Source organism: Oncorhynchus masou, chromosome 6 (genome assembly GCF_036934945.1).
Source record: "Oncorhynchus masou masou isolate Uvic2021 chromosome 6, UVic_Omas_1.1, whole genome shotgun sequence".
Lineage (NCBI taxonomy): Eukaryota > Metazoa > Chordata > Actinopteri > Salmoniformes > Salmonidae > Oncorhynchus > Oncorhynchus masou.
Genome location: NC_088217.1, coordinates 1388508 through 1405509, shown reverse-complemented (window position 1 = coordinate 1405509; position 17002 = coordinate 1388508). Strand labels below are relative to the sequence as shown.

Genomic DNA, 17002 nt, shown 5'->3' with positions numbered 1-17002 from the left:
AACAGAGAGAAAACAGTGTCTGAACCAGGTTGATGGAGCTGAGAGAGAACAGTGTCTGAACCAGGTTGATGGAGCTGAGAGAGAACAGTGTCTGAACCAGGGTGATGGAGCTGAGAGAGAACAGTGTCTGAACCAGGGTGATGGAGCTGAGAGAGAACAGTGTCTGAACCAGGTTGATGGAGCTGAGAGAGAACAGTGTCTGAACCAGGGTGATGGTGCTGAGAGAACAGAGAGAAAACAGTGTCTGAACCAGGTTGATGGAGCTGAGAGAGAACAGTGTCTGAACCAGGGTGATGGAGCTGAGAGAGAACAGTGTCTGAACCAGGTTGATGGAGCTGAGAGAGAACAGTGTCTGAACCAGGGTGATGGAGCTGAGAGAGAACGGTGTCTGAACCAGGGTGATGGAGCTGAGAGAGAACAGTGTCTGAACCAGGGTGATGGAGCTGAGAGAGAACAGTGTCTGAACCAGGGTGATGGAGCTGAGAGAGAACAGTGTCTGAACCAGGGTGATGGAGCTGAGAGAGAACAGTGTCTGAACCAGGGTGATGGAGCTGAGAGAACAGTGTCTGAACCAGGGTGATGGAGCTGAGAGAACAGAGAGAAAACAGTGTCTGAACCAGGGTGATGGAGCTGAGAGAACAGAGAGAAAACAGTGTCTGAACCAGGTTGATGGAGCTGAGAGAACAGAGAGAAAACAGTGTCTGAACCAGGTTGATGGAGCTGAGAGAGAACAGTGTCTGAACCAGGGTGATGGAGCTGAGAGAGAACAGTGTCTGAACCAGGGTGATGGAGCTGAGAGAGAACAGTGTCTGAACCAGGGTGATGGAGCTGAGAGAACAGAGAGAAAACAGTGTCTGAACCAGGGTGATGGAGCTGAGAGAACAGAGAGAAAACAGTGTCTGAACCAGGTTGATGGAGCTGAGAGAACAGAGAGAAAACAGTGTCTGAACCAGGTTGATGGAGCTGAGAGAGAACAGTGTCTGAACCAGGGTGATGGAGCTGAGAGAGAACAGTGTCTGAACCAGGTTGATGGAGCTGAGAGAGAACAGTGTCTGAACCAGGTTGATGGAGCTGAGAGAGAACAGTGTCTGAACCAGGGTGATGGAGCTGAGAGAGAACAGCGAGAGAACAGTGTCTGAACCAGGGTGTTCCAGTTTCCAGGTCCACACCAGGTCCAGATTTAAGATGTGATCACACCTTTCTGTGTTTTGCCTCCTCTGTAACGCCTGCCATGGTTCCATTACAGGTTACTTCCTCTGACGCGTCTGACTACTTCCTGTGGTTTATTCTCCAGAGCATACAGACAGGGGATTAGACATCACCAAGCTTCCAGCACCGTCCACTGCTTCCAGCTCTTCTTGCGACGGAGTCTTCCAGGTTATAATGATTACATGAGAGGAGGGGCTGTTTGTTGCTCTACCTCATGGTGGTCTATCAGACTACAATAAAGGTGTTTTATACCATGTCTCGATATGATCAAATGATCTTCCTATTAGACATTGTTAGTGAGGGGAAACATTGGCATGAATTCCTACAGTCATTGAGTTGGAATGTCCACTTTCGTATCTACATACCTTGCGTCCCACCTCGTTGTTGTGGAGGTTCATTAAGGTCCTGGCGTTCTGTTTGATCTCTCTCGCGTCTACGAAGACCTTAGAGAACCCCAGGCCATAGCTCACGTCAGCCGAGCAGCCTCCCCACTTCCAGCCCTCGTCCTGGCTGTAGGTCCCCTGCTTGTCCTTATCACAGCCGCAGTCGGACAGGTTCCCCTGGGTACACGCTGCTGTGATGGCATGGGCCACACCTGCGGCGATGATGGCGTAGGTAAACGCTGCCTCCTTACTACCTGGGAGAGAGCAGAGAGGATTTGATTGGTTGATTGATTGATTGAAACCATTTCCCCGAAGGGAATTTGTTTTGCACAGCAATGAAATCACTGACAACATGACCCTCTGTTAGAGCGGTATCAAGCCTCCTCACATACCTGACATAGCTTGTTCAAACCAAATCATAAAATGTGCGAGGCAAGCCAAGTTTAGTTCATTTATCACGGCTGCTTTAAACAGATTAATGACGGTAGGGGGGTGAGGGGCAGGGGGAAGGAGGAGAGGAGGGCAGGGAAAGGGGTGAAGGAGAGCAGAGAAAGGGGGAGAGGAGAGCAGAGAAAGGGGGAGAGGAGAGACAATGTTGACCTGGAGGTTGACCTGCTAAGATACAGTGTTGACCTGCTGAGAGACAGTGTTGACCTGGAAGTTGACCTGCTGAGATACAGTGTTGACCTGCTGAGAGACAGTGTTGACCTGGAGGTTGACCTGCTGAGAGGCAGTGTTGACCTGCTGAGAGACAGTGTTGAACTGAGAGACAGTGTTGACCTAGAGGTTGACCTGCTGAGAGGCAGTGTTGACCTGCTGAGAGACAGTGTTGACCTGGAGGTTGACCTGCTGAGAGACAGTGTTGACCTGCTGAGAGACAGTGTTGACCTGCTGAGAGAGTAATCTTGATGTGATTGGACTGACTGAAACATGGCTTAAGCCTGATGAATTTACTGTGTTAAATGAGGCCTCACCTCCTGGCTACACTAGTGACCATATCCCCTGTGCATCCCGCAAAGGCGGAGGTGTTGCTAACATTTACGATAGCAAAATTCAATTTACAAAAAAAAAAGACGTTTTCGTCTTTTGAGCTTCTAGTCATGAAATCTATGCAGCCTACTCAATCACTTTGTATAGCTACTGTTTACAGGCCTCCTGGGCCATATACAGTGTTCCTCACTGAGTTCCCTGAATTCCTATCGGACCTTGTAGTCATAGCAGATCATATTCAAATCTTTGGTGATTTTAATATTCACATGGAAAAGTCCACAGACCCACTCCAAAAGGCTTTCGGAGACATCATCGACTCAGTGGGTTTTGTCCAACATGTCTCTGGACCCACTCACTGTCACAGTCATACGCTGGACCTAGTTTTGTCCCATGGAATAAATGTTGTGGATCTTAATGTTTTTTCTCATAATCCTGGACTATCGGACCAACATTTTATTACGTTTGCAATTGCAACAAATAATCTGCTCAGACCCAACCAAGGAACATCAAAAGTTGTGCTATAAATTCACAGACAACACAAAGATTCCTTGATGTCCTTCCAGATTCCCTCTGTCTACCCAAGGACGCCAGAGGACAAAAATCAGTTAACCACCTAACTGAGGAACTCAATTTAACTTTGCGCAATACCCTAGATGCAGTTGCACCCCTAAAAACTAAAAACATTTCTCATAAGAAACTAGCTCCCTGGTACACAGATAATACCCGAGCTCTGAAGCAAGCTTCCAGAAAATTGGAACGGAAATGGCGCCACACCAAACTGGAAGTCTTCCGACTAGCTTGGAAAGACAGTACCGTGCAGTACCGAAGAGCCCTTACTACTGCTCGATCATCCTATTTTTCTAACATAATTGAGGAAAATAAGAACAATCCGAAATTCCTTTTTGATACTGTCGCAAAGATAACTAAAAAGCAGCATTCCCCAAGAGAGGATGGCTTTCACATTAGCAGTGATAAATTCATGAACTTCTTTGAGGAAAAGATTATGATTATTAGAAAGCAAATTACGGACTCTTCTTTAAATCTGCGTATTCCTTCAAAGCTCAGTTGTCCAGAGTCTGCACAACTCTGCCAGGACCTAGGATCAAGAGAGACACTCAAGTGTTTTAGTACATTTACATTTAAGTCATTTAGCAGACGCTCTTATCCAGAGCGACTTACAAATTGGTGAATTCACCTTCTGACATCAGTGGAACAGTCACTTTACAATAGTGCATCTAAATCATTTAAGGGGGGGTGAGAAGGATTGCTTTATCCTATCCTAGGTATTCCTTGAAGAGGTGGGGCTTCAGGTGTCTCCGGAAGGTGGTGATTGACTCCGCTGTCCTGGCGTCGTGAGGGAGTTTGTTCCACCATTGGGGGGCCAGAGCAGCGAACAGCCTTGACTGAGCTGAGCGGGAACTGTACTTCCTCAGTGGTAGGGAGGTGAGCAGGCCAGAGGTGGATGAACGCAGTGCCCTAGTTTGGGTGTAGGGCCTGATCAGAGCCTGGAGGTACTGCGGTGCCGTTCCCCTCACAGCTCCGTAGGCAAGCACCATGGTCTTGTAGCGGATGCGAGCTTCAACTGGAAGCCAGTGGAGAGAGCGGAGGAGCGGGGTGACGTGAGAGAACTTGGGAAGGTTGAACACCAGACGGGCTGCGGCGTTCTGGATGAGTTGTAGGGGTTTAATGGCACAGGCAGGGAGCCCAGCCAACAGCGAGTTGCAGTAATCCAGACGGGAGATGACAAGTGCCTGGATTAGGACCTGCGCCGCTTCCTGTGTGAGGCAGGGGCGTACTCTGCGGATGTTGTAGAGCATGAACCTACAGGAACGGGCCACCGCCTTGATGTTAGTTGAGAACGACAGGGTGTTGTCCAGGATCACGCCAAGGTTCTTAGCGCTCTGGGAGGAGGAAACAATGGAGTTGTCAACCGTGATGGCGAGATCATGGAACGGGCAGTCCTTCCCCGGGAGGAAGAGCAGCTCCGTCTTGCCGAGGTTCAGCTTGAGGTGGTGATCCGTCATCCACACTGATATGTCTGCCAGACATGCAGAGATGCGATTCGCCACCTGGTCATCAGAAGGGGGAATGGAGAAGATTAATTGTGTGTCGTCTGCATAGCAATGATAGGAGAGACCATGTGAGGTTATGACAGAGCCAAGTGACTTGGTGTATAGCGAGAATAGGAGAGGGCCTAGAACAGAGCCCTGGGGGACACCAGTGGTGAGAGCGCGTGGAGAGGAGACAGATTCTCGCCACACCACCTGGTAGGAGCGACCTGTCAGGTAGGACGCAATCCAAGCATGGGCCGCACCGGAGATGCCCAACTCGGAGAGGGTGGAGAGGAGGATCTGATGGTTCACAGTGTCGAAGGCAGCCGATAGGTCTAGAAGGATGAGAGCAGAGGAGAGAGAGTTAGCTTTAGCAGTGCGGAGCGCCTCCGTGATACAGAGAAGAGCAGTCTCAGTTGAATGACTAGTCTTGAAACCTGACTGATTTGGATCAAGAAGGTCATTCTGAGAGAGATAGCGGGAGAGCTGGCCAAGGACGGCACGTTCAAGAGTTTTGGAGAGAAAAGAAAGAAGGGATACTGGTCTGTAGTTGTTGACATCGGAGGGATCGAGTGTAGGTTTTTTCAGAAGGGGTGCAACTCTCGCTCTCTTGAAGACGGAAGGGACGTAGCCAGCGGTCAGGGATGAGTTGATGAGCGAGGTGAGGTAAGGGAGAAGGTCTCCGGAAATGGTCTGGAGAAGAGAGGAGGGGATAGGGTCAAGCGGGCAGGTTGTTGGGCGGCCGGCCGTCACAAGAAGCGAGATTTCATCTGGAGAGAGAGGGGAGAAAGAGGTCAGAGCACAGGGTAGGGCAGTGTGAGCAGAACCAGCGGTGTCGTTTGACTTAGCAAACGAGGATCGGATGTCGTCGACCTTCTTTTCAAAATGGTTGACGAAGTCATCTGCAGAGAGGGAGGAGGGGGGGGGAGGGGGAGGAGGATTCAGGAGGGAGGAGAAGGTGGCAAAGAGCTTCCTAGGGTTAGAGGCAGATGCTTGGAATTTAGAGTGGAAGAAAGTGGCTTTAGCAGCAGAGACAGAGGAGGAAAATGTAGAGAGGAGGGAGTGAAAGGATGCCAGGTCCGCAGGGAGGCGAGTTTTCCTCCATTTCCGCTCGGCTGCCCGGAGCACTGTTCTGTGAGCTCGCAATGAGTCGTCGAGCCACGGAGCGGGAGGGGAGGACCGAGCCGGCCTGGAGGATAGGGGACATAGAGAGTCAAAGGATGCAGAAAGGGAAGAGAGGAGGGTTGAGGAGGCAGAATCAGGAGATAGGTTGGAGAAGGTATGAGCAGAGGGAAGAGATGATAGGATGGAAGAGGAGAGAGTAGCGGGGGAGAGAGAGCGAAGGTTGGGACGGCGCGATACCATCCGAGTAGGGGCAGTGTGGGAAGTGTTGGATGAGAACGAGAGGGAAAAGGATACAAGGTAGTGGTCGGAGACTTGGAGGGGAGTTGCAATGAGGTTAGTGGAAGAACAGCATCTAGTAAAGATGAGGTCGAGCGTATTGCCTGCCTTGTGAGTAGGGGGGAAGGTGAGAGGGTGAGGTCAAAAGAGGAGAGGAGTGGAAAGAAGGAGGCAGAGAGGAATGAGTCAAAGGTAGACGTGGGGAGGTTAAAGTCGCCCAGGACTGTGAGAGGTGAGCCGTCCTCAGGAAAGGAGCTTATCAAGGCATCAAGCTCATTGATGAACTCTCCGAGGGAACCTGGAGGGCGATAAATGATAAGGATGTTAAGCTTGAAAGGGCTGGTAACTGTGACAGCATGGAATTCAAAGGAGGCGATAGACAGATGGGTAAGGGGAGAAAGAGAGAATGACCACTTGGGAGAGATGAGGATCCCGGTGCCACCACCCCGCTGACCAGAAGCTCTCGGGGTGTGCGAGAACACGTGGGCGGACGAAGAGAGAGCAGTAGGAGTAGCAGTGTTGTCTGTGGTGATCCATGTTTCCGTCAGTGCCAAGAAGTCGAGGGACTGGAGGGAGGCATAGGCTGAGATGAACTCTGCCTTGTTGGCCGCAGATCGGCAGTTCCAGAGGCTACCGGAGACCTGGAACTCCACGTGGGTCGTGCGCGCTGGGACCACCAGATTAGGGTGGCCGCGGCCACGCGGTGTGGAGCGTTTGTATGGTCTGTGCAGAGAGGAGAGAACAGGGATAGATAGACACATAGTTGACAGGCTACAGAAGAGGCTACGCTAATGCAAAGGAGATTGGAATGACAAGTGGACTACACTTATCGAATGTTCAGAACGTTAAGCTTACGTAGCAAGAATCTTATTGACTAAAATGATTGAAATGATACAGTACTGCTGGAGTAGGCTAGCTGGCAGTGGCTACGTTGTTGACACTACACTAATCAAGTCGTTCCGTCGAGTGTAATAGTTTCTACAGTGCTGCTATTCGGGGCTAGCTGGCTAGCTAGCAGTGTTGATTTCGTAACGTTACGTTAAAAGAACGACAATAGCTGGCTAGCTAACCTAGAAAATCGCTCCAGACTACACAATTGTCTTAGATACAAAGACGGCTATGTAGCTAGCTAGCTACGATCAAACAAATCAAACCGTTGTACTGTAATGAAGTGAAATGAAAATGTGATACTACCTGTGGAGCGAAGCGGAATGTTGACCGGGTTGTTGAAGTTTAATTCGGAAGACGTTGGCTAGCTGTTGGCTAGCTAGCTAGCAGTGACTCCTACGTTAAGGACGACAAATAGCTGGCTAGCTAACCTCGGTAAATTAAGATAATCACTCTAAGTCTACACACTCTAAACTACACAATTACCTTGGATACGAAGACAGCAAAGACAACTATGTAGCTAGCTAACACTACACTAATCGAGTCATTGAGTGTAATAGTTTCTACAGTGCTAGTGGACGTTAGCTAGCTGCTGTGCTAGTGGACGTTAGCTAGCTGCTGGGCAGATAACAGTGTAGACTACGTTTGGACGACGAAATACGATAATTACGCAATTATCTTTGATACAAAGTAGGCTATGTAGCTAGCTAAGAAGAAATTGCTAAGATTAGACAAATCAAACCGTTGTACTATAATGAAATGTAATGAAAAGTTATACTACCTGCGGACCGAAGTGTAGATGCGACCGCTCGCTCCAACCCGGTACTACATCTCTTGACACAATGATGAAAATAATCATGGCCTCTAAACCTTCAAGCTGCATACTGGACCCTATTCCCTATTGTGCTTGGCCCTCCTATGTTGAACATAATAAACTGCTCTCCATCCACCGGATGTGTACCAAACTCACTAAAAGTGGCAGTAATAAAGCCTCTCTTGAAAAAGACAAACCTTGACCCAGAAAATATAAAAAACTATCGGCCTATATCGAATCTTCCATTCCTCTCAAAAATTTTAGAAAAGGCTGTTGCGCAGCAACTCACTGCCTGAAGACAAACAATGTATACAAATGCTTCAGTCTGGTTTTAGACCCCATCATAGCACTGAGACGGCACTTGTGAAGGTGGTAAATGACTTCTTAATGGCATCGGACCGAGGCTCTGCATCTGTCCTTGTGCTCCTAGACCTTAGTTCTGCTTTTGATACCATCGATCACCACATTCTTTTGGAGAGATTGGAAACCCAAATTGGTCTACACGGACAAGTTCTGGCCTGGTTTAGATCGTATCTGTCGGAAAGATATCAGTTTGTCCCTGTGAATGGTTTGTCCTCTGACAAATCAACTGTAAATTTCGGTGTTCCTCAAGGTTCCGTTTTAGGACCACTATTGTTTTCAATATATTTTACCTCTTGGGAATGTTATTCGAAAACATAATGTTAACTTTCACTGCTATGCGGATGACACACAGCTGTACATTTCAATGAAACATGGCGAAGCCCCAAAATTGCCCTTGCTAGAAGCATGTGTTTCAGACATAAGGAAGTGGATGGCTGCAAACGTTCTACTTTTAAACTCGAACAAAACAGAGATGCTTGTTCAAGGTCCCAAGAAACAAAGAGATCTTCTGTTGAATCTGACAATTTATCTTAATGGTTGTACAGTCGTCTCAAATAAAACTGTGAAGGACCTCTGCGTTACTCTGGACCCTTATCTCTCTTTTGAAGAACATATCAAGACCATATCAAGGACAGCTTTTTTCCATCTACGTAACATTGCAAAAATCAGAAACTTTCTGTCCAAAAATGATGCAGTAAAATTAATTCATGCTTTTGTCACTTCTATGTTAGACTACTGCAATGCTCTACTTTCCGGCTTCCCGGATAAAGCACAAAATAAACTTCAGTTAGTGCTAAATACGGCTGCTAGAATCCTGACTAGAACCAAAAAATTTGATCATATTACTCCAGTGCTAGCCTCTCTACACTGGCTTCCTGTCAAAGCAAGGGCTGATTTCAAGGTTTTACTGCTAACCAACAAAGCATTACATGGGCTTGCTCCTACCCATCTCTCTGATTTGGTCCTGCAGTACATACCTACACGTACGGTACGGTCAAAGACGCAGGCCTCCTAATTGTCCCTAGAATTTCTAAGCAAACAGCTGGAGGCAGGGCTTTCTCCTATAGAGCTCCATTTTTATGGAACGGTCTGCCTACCCATGTCAGAGACGCAAACTCGGTCTCAACCTTTAAGTCTTTACTGAAGACTCATCTCTTCAGTGGGTCATATGATTGGGTGTAGACTGGCCCAGAAGTGGGAAGGTGAACGGAAAGGCTCTGGAGCAACGAACCGCCCTTGCTGTCTCTGCCTGGCCGGTTCCCCTCTTTCCACTGGGATTCTCTGCCTCTAACCCTATTACAGGGGCTGAGTCACTGGCTTACTGGGGCTCTCTCATGCCGTCCCTGGAAGGGGTGCGTCACCTGAGTGGGTTGATTCACTGATGTGGTCATCCTGTCTGGGTTGGCGCCCCCCCTTGGGTTGTGCCATGGCGGAGATCTTTGTGGGCTATACTCAGCCTTGTCTCAGGATGGTAAGTTGGTGGTTGAAGATATCCCTCTAATGGTGTGGGGGCTGTGCTTTGGCAAAGTGGGTGGGGTGATATCCTTCCTGTTTGGCCCTGTCCGGGGGTGTCCTCGGATGGGGCCACAGTGTCTCCTGACCACTCCTGTCTCAGCCTCCAGTATTTATGCTGAAATAGTTTATGTGTCGGGGGGCTAGGGTCAGTTTGTTATATCTGGAGTACTTCTCCTGTCCTATTCGGTGTCCTGTGCGAATCTAAGTGTGTGTTCTCTAATTCTCTCCTTATCTCTTTCTTTCTCTCTCTCAGAGGACCTGAGCCCTAGGACCATGCCCCAGGACTACCTGACATGATGACTCCTTGCTGTCCCCAGTCCACCTGGCCATGCTGCTGCTCCAGTTTCAACTGTTCTGCCTTATTATTATTCGTCCATGCTGGTCATTTATGAACATTTGAACATCTTGGCCATGTTCTGTTATAATCTCCACCCGGCACAGCCAGAAGAGGACTGGCCACCCCACATAGCCTGGATCCTCTCAAGATTTCTTCCTAGGTTTTGGCCTTTCTAGGGAGTTTTTCCTAGCCACCGTGCTTCTACACCTGCATTGCTTGCTGTTTGGTGTTTTAGGCTGGGTTTCTGTACAACACTTTGAGATATCAGCTGATGTACGAAGGGCTATATAAATACATTTGATTTGATTTGATTTGTTGACCTGCTGATAGGCAGTGTTGACCTGCTGAGAGACAGTGTTGACCTGGAAGTTGATCTACTGAGAGACAGTGTTGACCTGCTGAGAGACAGTGTTGACTGGACATTGACCTACTGAGAGACAATGTTGACCTGCTGAGAGACAGTGTTGACCTGCAGAGACACCATGTAGACTTGGGTGTTGACCTGCTTAGTGATAGTGTTCACCTGCTGAGAAGCAGTGTTGACCTGCTGAGAGACAGTGTTAACCAGTTGAGAGACAGTGTTGACCTGGAGGTTGACCTGCTGAGAGACAGTGTTGAACTGCAGAGACAGTGTTGACCTGCTGAGAGGCAGGGTTGACCTGCTGAGAGAGTGTGTTGACCTGTTGAGAGATAGTGTTGACCTGGAAGTTGACCTGCTGAGAGACAGTGTTGACCTGCTGAGATACAGTGTTGACCTGCTGAGAGACAGTGTTGACCTGGAGGTTGACCTGCTGAGAGACAGTGTTGACCTGGAGGTTGACCTGCTGAGAGACAGTGTTGACCTGCTGAGAGACAGTGTTGACCTGGAGGTTAACCTGCTGAGATACAGTGTTGATCTGCTGAGAGACAGTGTTGACCTGCAGGTTGGCCTGCTGAGAGACAGTGTTGACCTGCTGAGAGACAGTGTTGACCTGCTGAGAGACAGTGTTGACCTGCTGAGAGACAGTGTTGACCTGGAGGTTAACCTGCTGAGATACAGTGTTGATCTGCTGAGAGGCAGTGTTGACCTGCTGAGAGACAGTGTTGACCTGGAGGTTGACTTGCTGAGAGACAGTGTTGACCTGGAGGTTGACCTGCTGAGAGACAGTGTCGACCTGCTGAGAGACAGTGTTGACCTGCTGAGAGACAGTGTTGACCTGGAGGTTGACCTGCTGAGAGGCAGTGTTGACCTGCTGAGAGACAGTGTTGACCTGGAGGTTGACCTGCTGAGAGTCAGTGTTGACCTGCTGAGAGACAGTGTTGACCTGCTGGGAGACAGTGTTGACCTGCTGATAGGCAGTGTTGACCTGCTGAGAGACAGTGTTGACCTGTTGAGAGATAGTGTTGACCTGGAAGTTGACCTGCTGAGAGACAGTGTTGACCTGCAGAGAGACCGTGTTGACCTGCTGAGAGACAGTGTTGACCTGGAGGTTGACCTGCTGAGAGGCAGTGTTGACCTGGAGGTTGACCTGCTGAGAGACAGTGTTGACCTGGAGGTTGACCTGCTGAGGGACAGTGTTGACCTGCTGAGAGACAGTGTTGACCTGCAGAGAGACCGTGTTGACCTGCTGAGAAGCAGTGTTGACCTGGAGGTTGACCTGCTGAGAGACAGTGTTGACCTGCAGAGAGACCGTGTTGACCTGCTGAGAAGCAGTGTTGACCTGGAGGTTGACCTGCTGAGAGACAGTGTTGACCTGGAGGTTGACCTGCTGAGAGACAGTGTTGACCTGCAGAGAGACCGTGTTGACCTGCTGAGAAGCAGTGTTGACCTGGAGGTTGACCTGCTGAGAGACAGTGTTGACCTGGAGGTTGACCTGCTGAGAGGCAGTGTTGACCTGGAGGTTGACCTGCTGAGAGACAGTGTTGACCTGGAGGTTGACCTGCTGAGGGACAGTGTTGACCTGCTGAGAGACAGTGTTGACCTGCTGAGGGACAGTGTTGACCTGCTGAGAGACAGTGTTGACCTGGAAGTTGACCTGCTGAGAGACAGTGTTGACCTGCAGAGAGACCGTGTTGACCTGCTGAGAAGCAGTGTTGACCTGGAGGTTGACCTGCTGAGAGACAGTGTTGACCTGGAGGTTGACCTGCTGAGAGGCAGTGTTGACCTGGAGGTTGACCTGCTGAGAGACAGTGTTGACCTGGAGGTTGACCTGCTGAGGGACAGTGTTGACCTGCTGAGAGACAGTGTTGACCTGCTGAGAGGCAGTGTTGACCTGCTGAGAGACAGTGTTGACCTGCTGAGGGACAGTGTTGACCTGCTGAGGGACAGTGTTGACCTGCTGAGAGGCAGTGTTGACCTGCTGAGAGGCAGTGTTGACCTGCTGAGAGAAAGTGTTGACCTGGGGGTTGACCTGCTGAGAGACAGTGTTGACCTGCTGAGGGACAGTGTTGACCTGCTGAGAGGCAGTGATGACCTGCTGAGGGACAGTGTTGACCTGCTGAGAGGAAAGGTTGACTTGCTAAGAGAGTTTGTTGACCTGCTGAGAGACAGTGTTGACCTGGAGGTTGACCTGCTGAGAGACAGTGTTGACCTGGAGGTTGACCTGCTGAGATACAGTGTTGACCTGGAGGTTGACCTGCTGAGAGGCAGTGTTGACCTGTAGGTCGACCTGCTGAGATGCAGTGTTGACCTGGAGGTTGACCTGCTGAGAGACAGTGTTGACCTGGAGGTTGACCTGCTGAGAGACAGTGTTGACCTGCTGAGGGACAGTGTTGACCTGCTGAGAGGCAGTGTTGACCTGCTGAGAGGAAAGGTTGACCTGCTAAGAGAGTTTGTTGACCTGCTGAGAGGCAGTGTTGACCTGGAGGTTGACCTGCTGAGAGACAGTGTTGACCTGGAGGTTGACCTGCTGAGGGACAGTGTTGACCTGCTGAGAGACAGTGTTGACCTGCAGAGAGACCGTGTTGACCTGCTGAGAAGCAGTGTTGACCTGGAGGTTGACCTGCTGAGAGACAGTGTTGACCTGCAGAGAGACCGTGTTGACCTGCTGAGAAGCAGTGTTGACCTGGAGGTTGACCTGCTGAGAGACAGTGTTGACCTGGAGGTTGACCTGCTGAGAGACAGTGTTGACCTGCAGAGAGACCGTGTTGACCTGCTGAGAAGCAGTGTTGACCTGGAGGTTGACCTGCTGAGAGACAGTGTTGACCTGGAGGTTGACCTGCTGAGAGGCAGTGTTGACCTGGAGGTTGACCTGCTGAGAGACAGTGTTGACCTGGAGGTTGACCTGCTGAGGGACAGTGTTGACCTGCTGAGAGACAGTGTTGACCTGCTGAGGGACAGTGTTGACCTGCTGAGAGACAGTGTTGACCTGGAAGTTGACCTGCTGAGAGACAGTGTTGACCTGCAGAGAGACCGTGTTGACCTGCTGAGAAGCAGTGTTGACCTGGAGGTTGACCTGCTGAGAGACAGTGTTGACCTGGAGGTTGACCTGCTGAGAGGCAGTGTTGACCTGGAGGTTGACCTGCTGAGAGACAGTGTTGACCTGGAGGTTGACCTGCTGAGGGACAGTGTTGACCTGCTGAGAGACAGTGTTGACCTGCTGAGAGGCAGTGTTGACCTGCTGAGAGACAGTGTTGACCTGCTGAGGGACAGTGTTGACCTGCTGAGGGACAGTGTTGACCTGCTGAGAGGCAGTGTTGACCTGCTGAGAGGCAGTGTTGACCTGCTGAGAGAAAGTGTTGACCTGGGGGTTGACCTGCTGAGAGACAGTGTTGACCTGCTGAGGGACAGTGTTGACCTGCTGAGAGGCAGTGTTGACCTGCTGAGGGACAGTGTTGACCTGCTGAGAGGAAAGGTTGACCTGCTAAGAGAGTTTGTTGACCTGCTGAGAGACAGTGTTGACCTGGAGGTTGACCTGCTGAGAGACAGTGTTGACCTGGAGGTTGACCTGCTGAGATACAGTGTTGACCTGGAGGTTGACCTGCTGAGAGGCAGTGTTGACCTGTAGGTCGACCTGCTGAGATGCAGTGTTGACCTGGAGGTTGACCTGCTGAGAGACAGTGTTGACCTGGAGGTTGACCTGCTGAGAGACAGTGTTGACCTGCTGAGGGACAGTGTTGACCTGCTGAGAGGCAGTGTTGACCTGCTGAGAGGAAAGGTTGACCTGCTAAGAGAGTTTGTTGACCTGCTGAGAGGCAGTGTTGACCTGCTGAGAGACAGTGTTGACCTGCTGAGAGGAAAGGTTGACCTGCTAAGAGAGTTTGTTGACCTGCTGAGAGACAGTGTTGACTTGGAGGTTGACCTGCTGAGAGGCAGTGTTGACCTGGAGGTTGACCTGCTGAGAGGCAGTGTTGACCTGGAGGTCGACCTGCTGAGATGCAGTGTTGACCTGGAGGTTGACCTGCTGAGATGCAGTGTTGACATTTGTATTTGTATTGTTTTATTTCACCTTTATTTAACCAGGTAGGCTAGTTGAGAACAAGTTCTCATTTACAACTGCGACCTGGCCAAGATAAAGCATAGCAGTGTGAACAAACAACAACACAGAGTTACACATGGAGTAAACAATTAACAAATCAATAACACAGTAGAAAAAAAGAAAAAAAGAGTCAATACATTGTGTGCAAAAGGCATGAGGAGGTAGGCGAATAATTACAATTTAGCAGATTAACACTGGAGTGATAAATGATTAGATGGTCATGTGCAGAGCAGAAAAGTAAATAAATAAAAACAGTATGGGGATGAGGTAGGTAAATTGGGTGGGCTATTTACCGATGGACTATGTACAGCTGCAGCGATCGGTTAGCTGCTCAGATAGCAGATGTTTAAAGTTGGTGAGGGAGCTAAAAGTCTCCAACTTCAGCGATTTTTGCAATTGGTTCCAGTCACAGGCAGCAGAGAACTGGAAGGAAAGGCGGCCAAATGAGGTGTTGGCTTTAGGGATGATCAGTGAGATACACCTGCTGGAGCGCGTTACGGGTGGGTGTTGTCATCGTGACCAGTGAACTGAGATAAAGCAGAGCTTTACCTAGCATGGACTTGTAGATGACCTGGAGCCAGTGGGTCTGGCGACGAATATGCAGCGAGGGCCAGCTGACTAGAGGATACAGTTCGCAGTGGTGGGTGGTATACGGTGCTTTAGTAATAAAACGGAGGGCACTGTGATAAACTGCATCCAGTTTGCTGAGTAGAGTATTGGAAGCTATTTTGTAGATGTTATCGCCGAAGTCGAGGATCGGTAGGATAGTCAGTTTTACTAGGGTAAGTTTGGCGGCGTGAGTGGAGGAGGCTTTGTTGCGGAAAAGAAAGCCGACTAGATTTGATTTTAGATTGGAGATGTTTGATATGAGTCTGGAAGGAGAGTTTACAGTCTAGCCAGACACCTAGGTACTTATAGATGTCCACATATTCTAGGTCAGAACCATCCAGGGTGGGGATGCTAGTCGGGCGTGCGGGTGCAGACAGCGATCGGTTGAAAAGCATGCATTTGGTTTTACTAGCGTTTAAAAGCAGTTTGAGGCCACGGAAGGAGTGTTGTATGGCATTGAAGCTCATTTGGAGGTTAGATAGCACAGTGTCCAAGGAAGGGCCAGAATGGTGTCGTCTGCGTAGAGGTGGATCAGGGTATCGCCCGCAGCAAGAGCAACATCATTGATATATACAGAGAAAAGAGTCGGCCCGAGAATTTAACCCTGTGGCACCCCCATAGAGACTGCCAGAGGACCGGACAACATGCCCTCCGGTTTGACACACTGAACTCTGTCTGCAAAGTAATTGGTGAACCAGGCAAGGCAGTCATTAGAAAAACCGAGGCTACTGAGTCTGCCGATAAGAATATGGTGATTAACAAAGTCGAAAGCCTCGGAAACCAGATTGCACAGCGGAGAAGGTACGGTGGGATTCGCGATGGTCAGTGATCTGTTTGTTGACTTGGCTTTCGAAGACCTTAGATAGGCAGGGCAGGATGGAAATAGGTCTGTAACAGTTTGGGTCCAGGGTGTCTCCCCCTTTGAAGAGGGGGATGACTGCGGCAGCTTTCCAATCCTTGGGGATCTCAGACGATATGGAAGAGAGTTTGAACAGGCTGGTAATAGGGTTGTGACAATGGCGGCGGATAGTTTCAGAAATAGAGGGTCCAGATTGTCAAGCCCAGCTGATTTGTACGGGTCCAGGTTTCGCAGCCCTTTCAGAACATCTGCTATAATCATAATCATCAATAATCATGGATTTATCGGTAGTGACTGTGTTACCTAGCCTCAGTGCAGTGGGCAGCTAGGAGGAGGTGCTCTTGTTCTCCATGGTCAAAGGAAGGAAGGAAGGAAGGAAGGAAGGAAGGAAGGAAGGAAGGAAGGAAGGAAGGAAGGAGACGGAAGGAAGGAAGGAAGGAAGGAAGGAAGGAAGGAAGGAATGAAGGAAGGAAGGACGGACGGAGCATTAGTCCAGCCATGCATTTAAATCCTGTCTCTGGACAGACAGACAGACAGACAGACAGACAGACAGACAGACAGACAGGTACCAGGTCAACATTGTCTCTCATCAGGTCAACACTGACTCTCAGCGGGTTAACCACCGGTCAACACACTCTCTCAGCAGGTCAACACTGTCTCTCAGCAGGTCAACACTGTCTCTCGGCAGTGTAGGTCAACACTGTCTCTAAGCAGGTCACCGTCCGGTCAACACTGTCTCTCAGCATTTCAACACTATCTCTCAGCAGGTCAACACGGCCTCTCAGCAGGTCGACTCTGTCTCTCAGTAGGTCATCCTCCGGTCAACACTGTCTCTCTGCAGGTCAACACTCTCTCTCAGCAGGTCAACACTGCCTCTCAGCAGGTCAACACTGCCTCTCAGCAGGTCAACACTGCCCCTCAGCAGGTCAACACTGCCTCTCAGCAGGTCAACACTGTCTCTCTGCAGGTCAACACTGTCTCTCAGCAGGTCAACACTGTCTCTCAGCAGGTCAACACAGTCTCTCAGCAGGTCAAGCTCCAAGTCAACACTGTCTCTCAGCAGGTCAACACTGCCTCTCAGCAAGTCAACACTGTCTCTCAGCAGATCAACCCACAGGTCAACACT

General features: G+C 49.7%; 1 protein-coding gene across 1 annotated transcript in view; it reads right to left on the bottom strand.

Annotated features, from left to right (window-relative positions):
* Positions 1-17002, bottom strand: part of wnt7aa (wingless-type MMTV integration site family, member 7Aa) — a 95127-nt gene that overhangs the window by 56240 nt on the left and 21885 nt on the right. The window contains exon 3 of the mRNA XM_064967372.1: positions 1575-1846. Coding sequence (XP_064823444.1) covers positions 1575-1846 — 272 coding nt within the window. The remainder of the gene's footprint in view (positions 1-1574; positions 1847-17002) is intronic.